This window comes from Vidua macroura, chromosome 22 (assembly GCF_024509145.1).
Source record: "Vidua macroura isolate BioBank_ID:100142 chromosome 22, ASM2450914v1, whole genome shotgun sequence".
NCBI classification, from domain to species: domain Eukaryota; kingdom Metazoa; phylum Chordata; class Aves; order Passeriformes; family Viduidae; genus Vidua; species Vidua macroura.
Window position 1 is genome coordinate 7,220,463 of NC_071592.1, and position 18,881 is coordinate 7,239,343.

Genomic DNA, 18,881 nt, shown 5'->3' on the forward strand with positions numbered 1-18,881 from the left:
GGACTTTGCACACCACTTCCATGGCTGTTCATGGAGCTAAAGAAACACTCTTCTGTTTACTCCTAGATCTTGCTGTTTTCCCTGTGTATTATCTCTCCTACCTGGTCCTGAAAAACCCTGGTCAGCAGCACATCCTTATGTTAATACTTTCAGAAGAGCAAGAAAAGCAGGACCTACTGCTGAGAGAGATCCTTGGAATTAAAGGTTCAGGCTGAGATGTGTCAGACATTGCAGCAGATTTGCGGCTTTTTTTGAAACAACTGTGGCTTTTTTTTGCCATTTCCTAATCTTGGGGCAAGGACCTCAGAGAGGTCCCAGGAGTTCCCTGTGCTCCTTCCTATTCCCATGGGCTTGGTCAAGCCTACTCCAGTCCTCCCTGAAGGGGAAATCCTATTTTTTTTCCCCGGTGTTATGCCAAATAACTTGTGTAAATTGAATAATTACACTGTTTTTCTTTGCCTTGCAGTCAGAAGAAGTTGACAGGATGGCGAACTTTAAGGGTCACGCACTTCCAGGCAGTTTCTTCCTGCTCTTTGGACTCTGGTGGTCAGTGAAATACCCACTGCAGTATCTCAGCCAGAAAGTAAATAAAAAATCCCACAGAGCTTACTGTTTCCAGCGTGTGGATGCCATTGAAGGGGGAATCAAAATCCTCTTTTCTCTAATAGGTAAGGGTTATATTTCACTTGCTATGGCAGTATTCACCTTGCCTGCACTGATGACTGTACAGAAGGCCTGACTCCATAGAAACTGGTCTAGATGTGGAAGGATCAGAGAACCTTTAAGGCTGGAAAAGACCTCTTAGGTCATTGAGTCTAACCACTAACCACTGCCACGTCCACCATTAAACCATGAACCTGAGCACCATATCTACATAATTTTGAATCCTTCCAAGTATGGTGATTCCAGCACTCCCCTGGGCAGCCTGGATGCATCCTTGATGTCCATCTTGACTTGGTCTCTGGTATAGTTTGATGTGGAAAAGCAAGTCTCATACCCCTTCCCAAAGCTGAGCTGCCATTGAACACAGGCATGATTTTTCCATCCAGTCTTTTCTCCCTAATGCAAACTCACCAGCTCCTGCTTCAGAACCCCCAGCAGAAAGGAGTAGTCTCAACCATTGCAAATAAACCCCCAGAAACTCCATGCTCTTGGGTGTCCTGCAGGGATGCTGGCGGAGCAGTTTGTCCCCGATGGTCCCCACTTGTACCTGTACAGTGGGGAGAAGCACGACTGGGTGAAGCTGATGAACTGGCAGCACACCACCATGTACCTCTTCTACGGCCTCTCCGGGGTGGTAGATGTCCTCACCTACATGTCCCAGCTGGTGCCGCAGGGTCTGGATCGCCTTATGTTGGCTGTGGCCGTGTTCGTTGAAGGTTGGTAGAAGGTGCTGCTTAATTCGGGGAGGGATACTGGGGACCAAGTCAGAGAAGGGCTAAAATTTGCCTGACTGAGATATGGCTCCAGATGCCTCTGGAGATAGGACACAGGGCAGGCTGGGATGGAATGAGATGGGAAATACAGTGCTGGATATGTTCTGGTTTGGCATTTCTGAGGCTACTGTGGTGCAAAGCAGCAGAATGAAGTTCCTTATTACAATAAATGGCTGGTGAACTCTGCATTCCTCTGCCATCCACAGGCTGTTCTCCTACCCCATGTTCCCCCTGAGAGCCATTAATTGCACTGCAGGCATCATTAGCCTCATCTCCTTGCATGGCACGTGGCAATTTGAAGTGATTTCTTTCGGCTTCAGCACTTCCCCAATATCATTCTGTCCTCAGGCTGCCTTGCAAGTCTCCAGCCAGGATTCCAGACCCCTTTTGGATCATAGAATCATATAAAGACTTAGCTTGGAAGGAAGCTTAAGGATCATCTAGTTCCAACACTCTCACACATGGGAAAAGAAGGTCTTGTTTCTAGAGAACCCTCCTTAATGAAGGCACAGCTCCTGTTACTTTTTCTTTCCCGTTCACAGCAATTTTTGAGGCAGCAGCAGCAGGGGCAGCTGCACATGTACAGTTTGGCATGTAAGACCGGGAAATCTATCATTTACAGTTCCCAAAAAGTGGTGAAGTTTAGCAATAAGAAAGAAGGACACAGCAGGAGCCTGGCTAGAAGGGAAGGGTCATCTGAAGAGGTGACAGCACAGATGTGGGAAGAAAACGACCCTGTCCTTGGTCACTGTATTGCTCAGATCCTCCTGCACCAAGGTTGGGCATCTTCCAGGATGCTGGGATGCCAGGAGGGGACCTAGGGGATGGTGCTATGTGGAGTCCCCTCTTTCCTTGATGGCCTGTCTCAATTTGCCATCCAGGCAGGTGATTTACTCAACTTCAGTGGCCACGGCTGTTGTTAATGCTGCTCTAAGCAGGGCACGTGTTTTGGCAGGTTGTCTCTTCTATTACCACGTTCTTCACCGCCCCATGTTGGATCAGCACATCCACTCCCTGCTGCTCATCACCATCTTCGCTGGGGCTGGCAGCATCCTACTGGAGGTTTTCCTGCATGACAACATTGTCCTGGAGATGTTCCGAGCCCACATCACCATTGTCCAGGGAACGTGGTTCTGGCAGGTCTGTTCTGCCTTCCCAGAGCAACGATGCAAAGGGAAAAGAGGGGAACAAGTGATACATCATGTATCAATCACACATCTCCCAAGGATTATCTTGCCAGGCTCACTTCATAAATAGCTCATAACCCAGAATGAAAATTTACTTATCACAGGTCATCTCTGATGGCTGCTCCTGCTGCAAGAGCTGTTTGTTTTGGCTTATTGCTTGTCCAGGGGGAAGAGCAAAAGCAAGTGAGCAACATTTTGCAGTACCTAACAACCAAATACTAATTGCTTAATGTGTCTAATGCTCCCTGCAGCCCTCCCTCTGGTTTAGTGGAAAGATACAAATCCCATCAGCAATAAAACAGCTGAGTTAAAATACAGCCAGCTGCTTGCTTTGGTAGGAGTTGGAAAAGCAAAGAAATTAGTTGGAGATAATTGCTCTCAAAACTAAGCTGTCAAAAAACCCCCCAAACAAACAAAAAAAGAAACAAAAGCAAACCAACCAACCAGCCAACCAAAAACAAACAAAAAAACCAACCAAAATTACCACCCCAAAACCAAACTACTTTCCCTTCTCTTTTTCAAGGCTGTACTAGGTCAAACCAGCCTTTATTCAGAGGTAAAAAACTGGGCTGAGCTTGTAAAATACTAAATCTGGAGTCTTTAAAGGATGGCTAGGAGTTTAGAATGCTAAGGGACAATTGTGTCTGGATATTGAACAGAAAAAGAGATATCTTGGGCACAGATTTACTTTGTGTGGCCTCTCATTGCAAGGATGGACTTCACTCTCAGCAAAAACCTCTATCCTGGTCAGGGCTCAAGTTCCTCGGTCACCTCATGAATAAAGGTAACTCTTTGTGAGGGTGATGAGGCTCTGGCACAGGTTGTTTAAGGTCCATTCCAACCTAAACCATTCTGGGATTCTGTAATTTTTTCCCAACATAGTTGCTCCACCGACTTCTTGTTCTACCCAGATCGGTGTTGTGCTGTTCCAGCCATGGGGAGGTCCTGTGTGGGATGAGAATGACCACAGCAACATCATGTTCCTCACGATGTGCTTCTTCTGGCACTGGGCAGCTGCTGTGGCCATCCTAGCTGTGAACTACACCCTCGCTTACTGGTACGGCTGGGACAGGGGCTGGGACGGGAACTGGGGTAGGTCTGGGGTAGGCAGGCAGGGTAGGATGTCTGTAATGAGACAGATGCAACCCAGCCCTTCCTGCAGTACAAAATCACACCTGAATAAGCAGTCCAGACTACTGCAGGTTTTAGGGCACGGTGTTTGTTGAGTGTACAGAATGCAAAACAGTGTCAGCGAGAGGCATGGGCATTAAATAGGAAGAAGTCATACAACTGAGTCCCTAGAGGTGCTCCTGGAAGTCACACTGCTTATTTTCCTCTGGAATGAGTGCTGAAGTCAAACTTTAGTTTGACAGAGACATCAAAGCATTACCAGGACCCCCTGACACTTCATCCCCTGCCTTGCAATGACTTCAAAGCAGTAGAAGGTCACTAAATTCTTAGAGGTACTAAAACTAAAACATTACCAGCCCCCAGCTTGGCTTTTCCAAGGGCATGGGAAGATTATCCCACTTTAAGGGATGCTGCGTAAGCTACAGAATGGATAGTTCAGTCCATGCCATCAAATAGACTTTATACAGAATGAAAACCTTTCAATCCCCCATCAACAGCATTTTAGGGCCTCTGGAATGAGGGTTCTGGTGAGTGGCATTAGGTTGGGGTTTTTTCTAATAATGATTTCTTGCTCCTATGCTGCAGCTGTCTCCAGAGGCTCCGGAGAGGCAGTGGAGAGCCCTACATCAGCCTGGGGGTCCGGCAGCAGAAGTGTGACAACAGCTCCCAAGCTGCCTTCTTGAATGGCTCCGATGAAGAGTGAAGAGGGGGCAAACTCCTGCTCCAAATACATGAGCAGTCCCTTTTCCAGAAGAAACAAATAGAATGAAATATTTTTGTTTTGGAAGAGTGAGAGGTGCCCCCATGGTGCTGCTGGGGGGAAGGCTGAACACACAGGGGTGGCTGCCCTCCATCCATACCCAGATATCTCTGGCTCAGACACAGGCGCAGCTTGAAGTGATTTTTAGCAGCAAAACAAAGCATGGAAATTCAAAGTGACAAGATTACTTCATTCTATGGGCTCTTCTGTATGTTCCCATAGGGATGGAGGGCATCCTTTGGCCAGCTGACTTTTCCAAGAGCCTGGAGGCTTTGACCTGCTGTGACTGAAGTCAGGGAAATCTCTGGGCTGAGGTCATGCACCTCTGGAGCAAGGCATCACCCCAAGGAGGACAAGTAAGAAAGTGCTGAATGTGAGATTATGGCGATTTTTGCAACACCAGGGCTTGATTGCATACAATACAAATGTTATTACTGAAGCTTTGAACTAAAGAGGGGTTTTGTTAATCATTTTCATGTTCACTTAAAGGCTAAGAGAGTAAATAAATGTGAAATAAAAATCCTCACTGAGCTGATATCCTTAAATTTAAGACTGATAAATTATAGAGCATGTAATAATAGCTTAGAAAAATCCATCCCTCAGACCTGCAGATCCTGAAGGACTGTAAGATACATGGCCATGCAGCAGGGATTAATGAAATGTCCCAGTTTTCCATTGAAAAAAAAAAAACCTTCAGCTTGGAAAGCAAGATGAAACAAACACTGGTTTGTTTTAGGCTGCCTTTAATAGCTAATTTCTTGCAAAAAGTTACTGGAAATGTCACCTCCTAGACAGGAGGAAAATATGCTAGTACAGGGATTAAAAAAAATTATATATGTACATCTGTATATATAAATAAATAAAATAACCACAGCACAGTGTAAATTGCCATTTGTTCATGTCTCAAACTGCAGGGCCGGAAGGATGCTCTGCACTGAGAACTTCTCCCTTCTGTGTAGTGGGGGATGGATTGCAAGAGATTTTTGTGCTCATGTTCACGACTGCACAGGTCCAAGGGAAGGCAAAGCTTGTCCTTTAACCCTTTTCCCCTTGTGCAAAGAGCCTGTCACAGACTATAAAGACTGCAGCCTGAATTTTATTGCTTATTAACTCTGCTATAAAGAGTAGCTTTCCTTGAATGCCAGTTTTCCTGTATATCCACTGCTAAGCTGGTTTATTTTGCAGGGCTGGATACTGGGAGGTGCAAACAGACTGGGCATGATGAGAATGAAGCAGCAGAGCTGCATCTCCATAAATCCATCTCATAAATTCCTGACTGGGTCTCATGAGTCGTAACCACTGAACATGAGGAGCATTTTGTAGGTATCTTTTTTTCTGCCAAGGCAGACTAGTTTTTCCAAACATCACAAATTCCTTTGGCTGCTGTGGGGAGACACAAACCATTCTGCAGATGCCTCCTGCTAATGGCAGAGACCCCCTCCCCCCCATGAGGAAGAGGACAAATCAAGTTAATGGGATTGCTGCAGGACAGGGACGGGTTCATTGAAGAGCAAAAAGGCCTTGTGTAATGCTCTGAATTATTTCCGGTCTTGTGTGAATTATTTTCTTTTAGGAAACAGCCCAAGCATCACTATTCCCATTAAACAGCCAGGGGAGGGCAGCAGCTGCTGTTGGACTAGGAACAGATCCAAGCTGGATGCAGTCATCTTCCTCCTTCCCACCCTCGAAAGCCAGAGGTTTTTTCCATTCCAGGGCACAAATGAAAGCACAGGGCACAAATGAAAGCTGACTTTGGTTTTAAAAGCACTCTTTGCTTTTGGAATTGGGATGGGGTTTATTTAATTCTTCACAGCTCTTAATCGAGTTGCTGTCTCCTTTTCCCCCTCCTTTCTTTGGCTCCTGTCACTGTATGGCAACAAAACACCTTTTCCCTCCACAGCACCTAGTGTCTGGAATAGTTTCTGTTTGCCTCATTAACTCCCTGCTCCCACAAACATCCCAGGACTGTCAGCAAAGCACTCACTAATTTGTGTTCCAGCTCTGGAGCACATTCTTTTCCAAGGTATGAAGGTCAGGAAAGGAAGAGAGATCCAGCCTGTGATTAACGAAGTAAATACAGTTTGGGTTCATTTCTGCATGACAATTAATGATTTTCATTTCAACTAAAAACAGTTTCTAAATAGTTTAGGTACCCAAACAAGGTATGAAGGTGTCTGGATCAGTGGTGCAGAGATGGCTTATTATATAGAGGTGCAACCTTAAGCCATCCTCACAATTATTTCTTGAGTAATGGATATTTTAGGACAGTCCTAGATGGAGACTTGCTTTTAATATAACATTAATATCAAATAGTTGTCCTGGATCATATTTTTCAGCATATAATATTTGGACTTGATAATCTTAGAAGTTTTCTCCAACCTAAACCATTCTGTGATTCTATACATTAAGTTAAAGTGTCTCCGTACTGGACTCCGTACTCCCATGCAGCTGGAGTGGGCTGGGAGTGTGCTTGTATCCATATCCACACTGATTTTAAGAACAGTAGGATCCCTAGGTGGTGTCTCAGGGATGTTTTTTTCTTGTGTAACTATAGGATGATGTTTGATTTTGTCACTCATGTGTCCTGCTCATCCACGGCCAGAAGGAGTTGCTGATCCTGCCCTTCTTTTGCAAAGGAGCCCAGACAACACCCCCAAAGCAGCTAAAGATCCTGGCAGCATTTTCTTCCTGCAGCTGGAAATACAAACCCTTCATCAGGAGCCAGCACAGCCCATCCACGAGCCACTCATTCCTGGGGCAGAGATAGGATCTCCTGCTGCCACCTGCACAACCACTTTTATGTGAGGCTGAAATTAAGGTGTAGCAGCAGAACAAGCCCTGCCTCTGCTTTTGCCACCTGTTGCCTGTTTATGAAAGCTGGTGTTATCATTCGTCATAATAATAATAATAATACTTTGCACTTCCCAAACAACCATCCATCTGCAGCACTCGAGCTGATGGCAAACCTTTAATTAGATTGTGCCTCCCACCACCCCCAGGAAGGAGACAAACATTATCACATTTTTTCATTAGCTCTGAGGCTGATGATGAACCTTCAGGGAGAAGATGTTGCAGTTACAGCTGAGAGAAAAAGTAAAAACAAAAATACGAAATCAAATTCAGTTCAGGGTTTAGCTTGAGGAGCTGGAGGGAGTCGGACACAGGTCTGCTTCCCTCAGTCTTTTCCTAGGAGTAAGAAGGGGTTTATTCCTAAAGAACTGAAATGGAATCACATCCATTTGTGGCCACAGTGATTTTAGCATGCATGGAGTTTCAGTGACCTGCTAGGGGATTTTGGGGGATTTGCTATCTTTTCTCCTAACCACCTGTCAGAGTTAAATCCTCATTTTTCTCATGGGAATGGTTTAAAAGAAACCTCCTTTTCTCAACTATTTAAGACACTGAAAACTTCCTTCACTGTCTGTAACTTAACTTGCCCTTTTCATAGAGCCTTTCTCTCTGGTCTTTACTGGCCCTTTATGGAAAAAGGCACATTGATCCTCTGTGTGGATACTTTACAGCTGGGCCTTGTTCCTCCCATCACTCTCCAGCTGCTGCACTCCCACTTCATCTTTCCCCGCTTTCTCCAAGGGCTTGACTCCTACTGCTTAGGAAGCAGCTTCTTGCCCTTTGGGATAGTGGTTTGTAGAGGCAGGTGGTTGCATGAAGGAAAACTGGGCTGAAAGAGGTCCCCTTCAGCAGATGGTGCTGCTGCAAAAACGGTAGAGTTTCCGTCCTGCATTATTTTCAGGGGTAGGTCTGTAAGGAAGAACTCCCATGAGGGTTGTATTCCTCCCTATGCTTGGATTTAATGTTGTAACAAGTTCCTAAGCTTAAGCTTGGATGAAACTGCATTTGTGGAAGCCCCTTTGCTACTGTGAGCTTCCCAGGACCCTTTTGCAGGTGTGCTCATCCCTGTTCCACTCATCCTGCTTCTCAGGCACTGTTGGAAGTGAGCAGTGATGGGTGTATGGCACAGCCTCTTGTTTTCCTTCCTTCCTTCCTCCCACTTGATATGAAGATAATGGGAATAAAAGGCTCCTGGCTATGTCTTGGTGGCGTTTCTGGCTGTGCTGGACCACAGCCCTTCACCCTGGGGAGGCTGCTTTACTTCTGTCCTGCTCCAGCCTTGGGTTTCTGTGGGTCACTGGCTCTGGGCAGGGCTGGTCCTGCAAGCTTGCTTGGGGTGGGTTTGGCAACATGAGTGAGAGAAATATACAACTTCCTAGGAGAACTGCTGGTTTGAGAATGTGGCTGCACCAGGGTCAGGGGCTTGGGCAGGGCTCTGAGGTGATGCTGGGTGTTTCTGCACCATCACCTCAATGTTGTGGAAGGACACTCAGGTGGCCTGAGGTATTTATTTGCCTGAAGCACTTGCACTGCTCATCTCTGCAGCCATCAATGGAATGGGCAGCAGCTTCCAGGTGGCTTGTGTCTGTGGTTGCTTGGTGAAGGGCAGTGTTGTTGTATGAGAGAGGAAAAGGAGTGGAAACAGGCTGCTGTGTCCTGCCTGCCCATCTTCTGGGGGAGAGAGGGCCATGGCCCCCATTTCTCAGCTGCTGTGGGCTGGGAGGTGAAGTTCACAAAGGCTCTGCTTTTTGAACTGGTTTGTGAGCTCCTGGCCCAAAATCTCCTGTCCTCAGGCAACTTTTATAAGATTGGATCCCCTAAAAGGGTTATCATGTCCCTGGCAGCCCAGTTCACAGACTTCCAGCAGAGCCCTGTCAGGCCTTGCTGCCGCCTTCTCTCTGCTTGGCTCTTTCCCCAGTCATCCCCAGCCCCATCCTAACAACTGAATACACATGGTTGCCATGGGAACAGGAATTGGCTGCTTATTCTGATTTCTGTGGCAAACTCCAGGAGAGTTGTTGGCTGTTTTTTTAATTGCAGACAGGAGGTGGCCCAGGTTGTGAAAGGTGGTTGACTCAGGGTGCTTTGAACTGGCCCACGGGACGTTCAGCTCCAAACATCCTGTCTGAGGGGCACCTCCCCATGGTGGCTTCTCCCTTTATCTGCCTCTTCTGAGTAATAACCTCCTTGCTGACACATCTGGAGAGGGAGAAGGACAGGCAGGAGTCACAGGTAAATGGTAAACTCTTCCATCTGTACATTGGTGAGTAGCTGTGCCATGGACATGCTGGGACATGGCTGCTGGAACTTGGAAAGAAGGAGCATGGGGAGAACATCCATGAGAGACAAGGGTTCAGCGTGATGACAGCTGTGGGTGAGGCTGGTGGATGTGGTGCCAGAAATCTCTGGCTTTAGCCATTTTTTAGGGGGATTATTGTGTTTTGGAGCTGCGTGATAGCAGAGGATGGAAGTTGTTCAGCCTGAAGGGAGAAGGCTCTGGGGAGCCCTTAGAGCCCATTCCAGTGCCTAGAGGGGCCCCAAGAGAGCTGGAGAGGGACTCCTGGAGTGTCAGGACAAGGGGAATGACTTCCCACTGCCAGAGGGCAGGGATAGATGGGATATTAGGAGGAAATCCTTCCCTGTGAGGGTGGGGAGGCCCTGGCATAGGGTGCCCAGAGAAGCTGTAGCTGCCCCATCCCTGGAAGTGTCCAAGGATGGAGGAGGAGTCACAAAGAAAAGACCCTCCCAAATGTCTGCAGCCAGATGCTGAACTGTCCTCTGTACACAAGCTGGCTGTCCTGGAATGCTGATGGGTGCTTGTAGGGATTGCTGGCATATCCAGAGGGACAGGAGCAATCCTCTCCACTAGAACAGGTGGGGTCAAAAGCATGGATGTTGATTGATCTGGAGCTGCAATGGCTCCAGGGGAGAGCCTGGAAGTTGGGCAGAAATGCTGTCCTTCCCAAGCCAAGCCTGAGGAGGTTGTGAGCAGTCAGGCACGGCTCTGGAAGGACAGCAGGCAGCTCCCGAGGGCGACTGAGCAGGAGCCTCACAGCCTGGAAGCTGTGGAGGGAGAAGGGCAGCTCAGGTAATAACTTCTGAATGCAGCCATATTTCAAGTGCTCTGACAGACAGAGTAGCTCCCAGGAGGAATAAATAACCTGATGTCTCTGCTCTTCCCTGGCTGCCACTTCCTTGGAGCTAAATGAGCTTTTAAGTGAGTGTGGGCTCCAAAGCTGGAGTGGGGAAAGCCAGTGGGTCAGGGGTGTCGAGGTTGGGCATGTTGGGCTGGTCGAGGGGCTCTGTGAATGTGGGGGTTGTTTTTCTGTGCTTCAAATATGTGAGCTGTGCAAGTGGACTGTTGCTTGGAAACGTCTGGTTTTGCTGCAGAATAGTGGCTGTTTTATAAAAAGGAGGTGGGATTTTATTTATTTATTTATTTATTTATTTATGAGTAAGTGAGTTACATGAAAACTTCTGCTTGTTTGATGGTGGTTTGGGACATCTCTGCTACAAGAGGGATGCCTCAAGACATGGCTGGATTCTTAGAAGTGTTAAAAGTGTTCAAAGAACACTTTTGGAAGTTGGAAGGGGCTTGGAGCAACCTGGTCCAGTGGAACATATCCCTGCCCATGGCAAGGAGTTGTAAAGAGATGAACTCTAAGATCCTTTCCAGCCCAAACCATTCTGGCTGTTGAAGGGCTGTTTCCAGTTGCTGGGAAGCAAAGGAGATTCGTGACAACTCCCCAAAGCCTTGCTGGCTTGGGCTGCAGAGGGGTTGCAAAGCAAAGGGGTCCCTGGTGCTGCAAGGAAGAGCGAGGCTGCTCTGCTGGGGAGAGGGATGGTCAGGGTAGGAGATTCCAGGGACAGCTCTGAAACAGTAGGTTGGGTCTGCTGGTAAAACAGGCCAAGGGGGACATGGCAGGTGGATGTGGGGTGACAGCTCCCCAGGTTTATCTTGGATGCTGGTGTGGCTTGAAGCAGCCTCTGGGACTGCAGGTGCAACACGTTTGTCATTTCTGGGCTCTGGGATGTCTCTGCTCTCCTTCTCTCCTCCATTTCATCCTGCCACATTAACATTCCCGACATGTCTCTCAATCAGGGTGCACTCCAACTTCAGGCTGTTACCCTTGCAGTCACAAATAGGACAATGGTAAATTTTGGTTATGTATCATGCAGTTGTGCTGTGCTTAAATGTGCTTTATTGTTAGACACTTCAGATGTAGATGTCTGTGCAGGGAGGATAAGTGTCCTAGCTGGGGTGCCCAGGGTATGTATAATCAAGAAAGATATGGGCTCTCCTGGGGCATCAGCCACCTCACCCTAATGCAGGCACCCCAAATACAGCAGAGAGCCATCCCTGATCCCCAGCTCCTGGATGGGTCATTTCACACCTATCTGAAAAGCTGTTTAGTAATTTCCATCCTGAAAGGAAACCTTAGCATAGATTTGAGCCTTTCCCAGATTGCCTGTGTCTCAGAGATGCAAAGGATGACAGTGGTTTCTACATTCCAATCCTGTGTTTGCCACACAGAGCTGAGCCAGTCTGACCCAGGCCAGCTCTGCAGCCATAACCTGACCTGGAAGGTCTTGCAGAGCTCTCCCTCACCTCAGGCACTTGCCATGCCACATCCTACCCTTGTTTTGCAGTGCCTAATTACTTTCTAGTGTGGGAGGACTTGGAGAACGTGCTGGAGTTGTTCATCCAACCTTTGTGATTGGCTTTGGTATTTATAAACACAGTGAGGATGTGATCTGTGATGCAAGGGCAGGTCGGTGTGGAAGCTTTGGGATGAGTAATGCCTTCCTCTGTGCACATCCAAGCTGCAGAAAAAGACTGGAAAGCCCATGAGGAGGAGAAAAGTGACTCCTCCTTAGGTGGTAGAAGCTTGCAGAGAGAAAGGAGCTCTAGAGGTCTTTCTGGAGAGAACAAGACCATCCCCAGGTAAAACAATGCTAGAAAGACGTAGATCATTATTTATTCCTTTCTGTGCGTGCTACACTGGGATTTTTCTAAGGAATTTTGTTATGGCTGAAATATGTTGCAGGATATAAATTTGCTGTGACTTTGCTCCTCCCCATCCTTCTTGGTTGGTACTCTGGCATTGATCTGACTTAGTCAAGGCTTTTTTTATGCTTCTTCCTATGGAGAGGAAATCTCTTGTGTCAAATCACCACTTGTGTGCCACACAAAAGTTGTGTGGAATATGCATAAGACTCTTTTTCCAAATGTTAATGGTTCCTGGGTTGCCTCCTCCTGCACAGCCCAGAAGAGCCTTCACTAGCTGGAGCTCCTAATCCAGCACTGGATACACACCCTGGTAATTGCCTAGTTTGGAGCAAGTTTATGGTCTATGGAAATAATTGTCATGTTGCTTTTTATTGGTAAAAACTTTGTTTTGCTTCCTCTTCTAATAGCTGTTACACTTTCTTGGGCACTACTGTGTTGTTTTCTGGCATGAAGTTCTGATGATTTTATATGCAGCCCCATAAATACATATATACACAGTGCTGCACAGTGGCAGTTTCCCTGTGCTGATATCCCACTTCTAGTATTCCCTGTTTGCACCTGAGCCATGTACACCTGCTCTGTCATGATGTGGATCCCTGGGGATGCTGAGCAGCCCAACAACTCCCTTGGGGATCCTTTAGGTTGATCCTCAGGCGCTGTTTGTCCTTGCAGGTCCAGAGAATGAGCCCAATGCCAACAACTTTTCTGGGCAGTGCCCTCCGGGGCACTTTCTTCTTTGCTTTTGGCCTGTGGTGGTCGGTGAGATACCCCCTGAAGTACCTCAGGAGGAAAGGGGATGCTGACAGCCAGCCAGGCCGTAGGCACACGGAGGTCTTCGAAGGCATGGTCAAAGCTTTCTTTGCTCTAGTAGGTAAGAGAGGGTGATGATGAGTCTGTGCCCTAATATCTACTAGCATGGCAGCAACTCCCCCACAACACTGGGCCTGTTTTAGTGAGAAACATCTGGTATGGGAGGGCTTAGGGACATGCTTGTGGCACACCCTGGGACGAGGAGCTTGCTGTCATTCTCCTGGACAAACATCACTATGGCTCCACACCTGCAAAGGAACATTCCCTCAGGCTTGTCATTTCCCCATATATAAGGAAAAGTGACCTTTTCTCTCTTTGTCCAGGGATATTGGTGGAGCAATTTGTCCCCACTGGTCCCCACCTGCAGCTGTACAGCCCCAAGATGCACAGCTGGACTGACCTCACCCACTGGCACTACTCCACCATCTACCTCTTCTTCCTCCTCTCCGGCATCACAGACGTGGTCTCACACTCCCCACTCAAGCTGCCCCCTGGCTTGGACCAGCTCTCACTGTCCCTGGCTCTGCTTGTGGAAGGTGAATTGCACCTGGTGCTAGGGGAGGACACAGAATAAGGAATTGCTGCAGTGCTCATGGATGTGACAGCTCCTGGGCAGTCTGGGGGCCACAAAGGCAAATCTGGAGGGTGTGTGGATGCACAATGATGCTGGTTTTGTGACAGTCACCCCCCTCTCTGCTCCTCCTAAATATGGATCCAACCATAGCTGGATGCCACAGGAGAGGCTTGAGGGATCTGTGCTTCTCCTGGTGGCCAGCAGCTCTCTCACTCTGAAAGTACAAAAAGGCGTCATCCCCTCAGCTTGGTTGGATGCAGAGGGGACAGATCCTGATACAAAGCTCCCCACCGTCTTTTGAGCTCAAGGTGCCCATCCCTGTGCTCCTCCTGCAGCCCTGGCTGGAACATGGGGATTCCCCCAGGTAAAGGGGCTCAGAGACCTCCACAGGTACAGGGGTTCCTCAGGAGCAGAGCCGAGCCAGTGCTGGGGCTGCCTGGTTATTGCAGAGGGAAGCTGGTGACAGCAGCTGGTGGCTCTCTGGTTCTTCCCTTCAAGGCAGATCATAGCAAGGCCTGGAGCCTAAGAGTGAGTTTTCAGATGATTTTTAAGAGAAAAATCCCAGAGTGTCCTTTGCTAACACAGGGTGGATCTTGGCAGGTTTGCTCTTCTGTTTCCGTGACTACAGTGATGCTGTGCTGGACCAGCACCTCCACTCCCTGCTAGCCGTGGCTATCTTTGCCGGAGCCCTCTGTGCCCTCCTAGAGGTGTTCCTCCGAGACCATATCATCCTGGAGACCTTCAGGACCAGCTCCTTCCTTCTCCAGGGCTCTTGGCTTTGGCAGGTCAGTGTGTATCCAGCATTCTCCTCAGATCTTTGCACCCAGGAAGGCCAGGGGATGCCCCTGTAGACACATCTGTTTGGGTTAAACTTCTAGGCTGTTCAAATATCTTTGTAAATAAGAAGAGGAAATGAGGCTTAGTGCCAGAGCTGCCATCGTGAAGTGCATGTGCAATGTTGCAGCATAGACAGAGCTGGAAATGAATGGAAAATGGAAATCGGAGCCCACAAGGGAAGGAAACTGCAGTCATGAATTTTTATTAATTTTATTAGGTCCATTTCTTCCTCTGTTTGTTCCAAGTAACTGGAAACATCTGGAAATCTCTCATGTAATCTCCCAGCTTTTTGTCTAGGGGGAAATGCACAGACTGGCAATGTCACCTTTTGGATGTCACCCTTTTCCAAGATGCCAAGCTTGCACTGCAAGCCCTAAGGATTATCTGCAGAGAATCCATCTGCTCCTGACGCCCTTGTGTCAGTGGTTGGGGAAGCCAAAGGCAGTGTCCCAGGTGTTATTTGGGTTACAGTGCCTCTAGTCCACAGTCAGCTGCAGCAGGTGTGCTAAAATCAGGAGGAAAACAGGAGGGATATGCTAAAGCCTGACTTCTCTTTCATCTGTGACCAGATTGGGTTTGTGTTGTCTCCTCCGTGGGGAGGACCAGGCTGGGATCAGAGCGACTCCAGCAACCTCTTGTTCCTCACCATGTGCTTCTGCTGGCACTACGTGGGTGCTCTCGCCATTGTGGCCGCCAACACTGCCGCATCCCGCTGGTATGATGGGGTCCTGGCACAGTGCATGGGCTGGGGTGGCCGAGAGCAATGCCCAGACCGAGCTGGGCTGGGAAATCCATGCACCAGTGTGTCATGGGATAAGGAGTGGGGGTGTCCATGTGTACCCAAGCGCGGCTTGGCTGGAAGGGGTGGGCTCCGTGCCACCACAGAGCAGCCTTCCCAAAAAGGGTGGGGTGAGCAACTACCCACAAGTCCCTGACCATTGTCACTGTCTCTCCTGCAGCTGCAATGAGTCCTGCCAGCTGAAATTTGGGGACATTGACGTGGAGTTGGACTGTGGCTTGTGCCTCCACAGAGGGAAGAAGAGCTCCAGTGGCGCCTTGCTGCCAGAGAGCAGCTCAGATGACAAATGAGGCTGTGGTGGGCATGGAAATCTCTTCCCTGAGCTCTTGAGATGAGGTTTTTAATTAGTCTTGATAAACTACAGCAGCACTTGACAGTGGAGCATTAGAAGTAGGAGCCAGGACCCTGAGGCAGAGCGTGACAGGAGATCCCAAGTCTTTCCTTGTGCATCCCTTTGGTAGCCACAAGTTCTTAATTCTCTGAGCTGCAGCTCAGGCTGCAGACTGCAGGACTGGTTTGCAGTTGGAGTCCAACTGGAGTGGCAAATCTGACTATTTTTTCTAACATTTTCCTTTCTGCTTCCTCAGAAGGGAGCCAAGCCAGCGTTCAAATCTCCTGGTGGCTGTCATTCACTCTGGTGTTAATGGTGAGGGTTTTGTACAAAGCTGAATGTACAGACTATCTGTGATCACTAATAAAGTGCTTTAACACATCTCCTCCATTGATCTCTTGAACACCATGCTGCAGGCTAAGGCAATTTGGCTTCAAAATGGTTTGGGCAGTGGATGAAATATCTGAGGGGTGGGACTGTGTATGATTTAATGTGGATAAATCTGCCCAGGAAAGGATGGGTGGCCAGTGGATGGAAAGGATGGAGGGTAGCTGCTCTCCTGCTTGTATATCATTCAGAAGCTGAGTTAGGCATGTGAGCCAGGGGTTTGTGTTCCTGAGAGATGGGATGTTTGCTGGGCAGGGGGCTCGGCTGAGAAACCCTTGAAGCAAAATGCTGGTTTCAGCTGGCTGGGGGTGGGTGTATGGATGGTCTTGGGAACTCTCTGAGAGCTCTGCAGTGATTTCAATTTTTCTCCAACACCTTTATTCCCTCCTTGGAGCTGGTCACTTCCAAACAAAACCTTCCAGTTAGGGGTGTCTGCCTTACTGCTGGAGTCTCCTTTTGTTTGCAGCAGAATAATGTGGGCAGGTCCTTCCTGCGGGGAGATGGAAAACAAAACCGAATTTAAAGGATAGCATTAGGAGGATTAGTGAAAGAACATCACTAATCACCATCCAGAAGTTCATTATCAGCAACTAAAATGTTTGTGCCATGCCCTTGGCTCAGGGCTGGGCTGGGTGAACAGGGGAGCATCAGCAGCATTGATTTTATTGTCTTCCAACACCTTTACTGTATTCCCCTAAGAAATGCAAGAGCCAGTTTAGTCTGAACACATCCCTGATGTGCTGCACAAGCTGGAAGAAAGAAAAATTCCTCCTACCTCAGACCAGTTGCAATTCCCAGCCCAGTGGGAGCTGGGAGAGTGAGTACTGCCTATTTAATTTTTTTATTTTTAATTTTATTTTTATTTTTGTATTTTATTTTTGCTTTTTGTTTTGGTTTTGTTGGTTTTTTGTTGGTTTTTTGTTGTTTGTTTGTTTGTTTGTTTTTGTTTTTTTTGTTCTTATATTTTCTCCTTTTGGAGCAGGGCTGGAAGAAGACCAATGCTTTGTGTCCAGAAAAAAGCCCTGAGGAGCAGAGAAAACCAAGTAAGTGCAGTATTTTGGGCTCCCACGTTTGGCAACCACACACAGAGGATGAAGCAGGCTGCCCTCCTGAGCAATGGTTTCACCAGGACCTGGTTGCCTTTAAGTTGGGCTGATGTGGATCTCCAGTACTGGAGTGAGAGCTTGCATTGTGCTCCAAGGAGATGATGTGCTCCCATTGTTAATAATCCTCCTGGGAACTACAAGTGGGGTCATTGTGTCAAGTTGTTATAGACTGACTGCCACTAATGGGAAGCTCAGTGCAGTGGTTACAACCTGGTGTACTGAGCTTGGATTGAAAAGAAGGGGATAAACAATCTCTTTCCCCTTTGAATAACTGATATTACTTTTTTCCTGTTATTTTTCCTGCCCAAATGTTATCTTTGCAGTGCTGAATCTCTTACTGAGGGTTTTGCTGCATAAAATGTTGGGGTTTTTTGGTGATGTTCCTTCTTTCTTTGAATACATGTAAGTAAGAGCAAATAGTAATTATCGTGCTGTGTGTTTGACAGGTTCAGTGGGATCATGCTCCAAGCCCAAGAAGGTTTCTTTGAGCAGGGCACCCAAAATTACCTGGTACCATGTTGGGTGATAGAGCTGCCCCATATTTGATACATGACTAATGTTCTTCATGTCAATAAAGTAGAAAGAAGACATGAGGTTGTTGAAGCTGTGGCTGTGTTTGTTGAACAGTTCCCAGCTAGCCTGGGTATGGGACTGATATTTCCTGTAACATCTTCTCTCCCAGTGAAGCCTGAAGGGAATAAAACTAATAATTGAGTAGAGAGTCAGCCCATGGCAGGGGTTAGAATGAGATGGTCTTTAAAATCCCTTTCAACCCAAACCATTCTGGGATTCCATGACTAGACACGATGCAAGTGATCAGTAAAGCCTCCACTGTCCACCCAAAAGCGTTGCCGGTCATGTGCTGTAGACATAGGTGACCCTGAAATAGGTGGGAGGTGGGCACATGTTTCATTGCAGTCCCTGCCTCTCTGAGTTAAATTTGGAGAATTGATTGAAGTATCCAGAACACATGTGCTGAAGTGTTTGGAAGGAACAGGGACCTTTGCACTTCCAGATTGAATTCACAAGTTTTCTCACAGCAAGGGTTAGGAGAATGTCATGGTAAGTTTTCCCATTTCCACAAATCCTCTGCTGCTGGTAAATGTCAGGAACAGGCTTTTAGCTGGAGGAACTGGCCATAGAAGCCTTTGGAGGATGGCTGAGTGTAATTTGGGTATCCTCTTGCCTCAACCAGAGGGAAGAGCAACTTCTTGAGACCATATGGAGAAGTGCTGCTGGAGGAACTGAGGTGCTTTACAAACCCTCAGTACTCAGGTCCGTATGCAAAACCTTTTATTGTCATTGCTGAGAGATTTGCTGGAAATTCATGGTTTTAAAAGGAGTTGAAATTAGCACTTTAAGCACCACTGAAATCTATTGTTTCAGCTTAATTATTAAACTTAGCTTCCAAACTTAATACCATTGCTGTTCAGAGGACAATCAGATTTTCTAGGTCACTCATCTCTTCCAGAACTTAAAATTTTCCATTACTTTTTTTCCTTTTTTTTTAGTCTTAATGTGTTTCTTGCCTATTAACTCAAGTGATTTAAGAAACAACAGTCAGCAGTACATGGTTATTTTCCTCTGAGGATGCACAACCTGGATCTCATCCAAGGTTGTGGTGAGACTGCATCTCAAATAGTGTGCTCATGTTTGGGTCCC

At 47.5% G+C, this 18,881-nt stretch overlaps 2 protein-coding genes across 4 annotated transcripts; both read left to right on the forward strand.

Annotated features, from left to right (window-relative positions):
• The first annotated feature begins 463 nt into the window (after positions 1-463).
• TMEM45B (transmembrane protein 45B) lies at positions 464-4,457 on the forward strand. Its single transcript, XM_053997070.1, has 5 exons — positions 464-668; positions 1,167-1,379; positions 2,392-2,576; positions 3,535-3,680; positions 4,340-4,457. Exons 1-5 carry the CDS (start codon positions 485-487, stop codon positions 4,455-4,457), a joined length of 846 nt encoding a protein of 281 aa, XP_053853045.1. The 5' UTR covers positions 464-484.
• Positions 4,458-9,449: 4,992 nt separating this feature from the next.
• On the forward strand, positions 9,450-16,092 carry LOC128818046 (transmembrane protein 45B-like). 3 transcript variants are annotated; one of them, XM_053997051.1, is made up of 6 exons: positions 9,450-9,509; positions 13,048-13,246; positions 13,509-13,721; positions 14,360-14,544; positions 15,166-15,311; positions 15,556-16,092. In XM_053997051.1, the coding sequence occupies exons 1-6, from the start codon at positions 9,507-9,509 to the stop codon at positions 15,683-15,685; spliced, it is 876 nt and encodes a 291-aa protein (XP_053853026.1). In that variant the 5' UTR covers positions 9,450-9,506; the 3' UTR covers positions 15,686-16,092. The 3 variants fall into 3 exon arrangements, with proteins under 3 accessions (XP_053853026.1, XP_053853027.1, XP_053853028.1); XM_053997052.1 differs by lacking the exon at positions 9,450-9,509 and adding an exon at positions 9,510-9,596; XM_053997053.1 differs by lacking the exon at positions 9,450-9,509 and adding an exon at positions 12,224-12,309.
• The last annotated feature ends 2,789 nt before the right edge of the window (positions 16,093-18,881 follow it).

What these genes read in the sequence shown, in the direction of transcription:
- LOC128818046 (XM_053997051.1), top strand. An exon ending in AGCTTTCTTTGCTCTAGTAG is followed by an intron (nt 13,247 to 13,508) that starts GTAAGAGAGGGT and finishes CTCTTTGTCCAG; the next exon opens with GGATATTGGTGGAGCAATTT. An exon ending in AGGGCTCTTGGCTTTGGCAG is followed by an intron (nt 14,545 to 15,165) that starts GTCAGTGTGTAT and finishes ATCTGTGACCAG; the next exon opens with ATTGGGTTTGTGTTGTCTCC.
- TMEM45B (XM_053997070.1), top strand. Translation starts at nt 485, where the DNA reads ATGGCGAACTTTAAGGGTCACGCACTTCCAGGCAGTTTCTTCCTGCTC. An exon ending in AGGGAACGTGGTTCTGGCAG is followed by an intron (nt 2,577 to 3,534) that starts GTCTGTTCTGCC and finishes TGTTCTACCCAG; the next exon opens with ATCGGTGTTGTGCTGTTCCA. An exon ending in AACTACACCCTCGCTTACTG is followed by an intron (nt 3,681 to 4,339) that starts GTACGGCTGGGA and finishes CCTATGCTGCAG; the next exon opens with CTGTCTCCAGAGGCTCCGGA.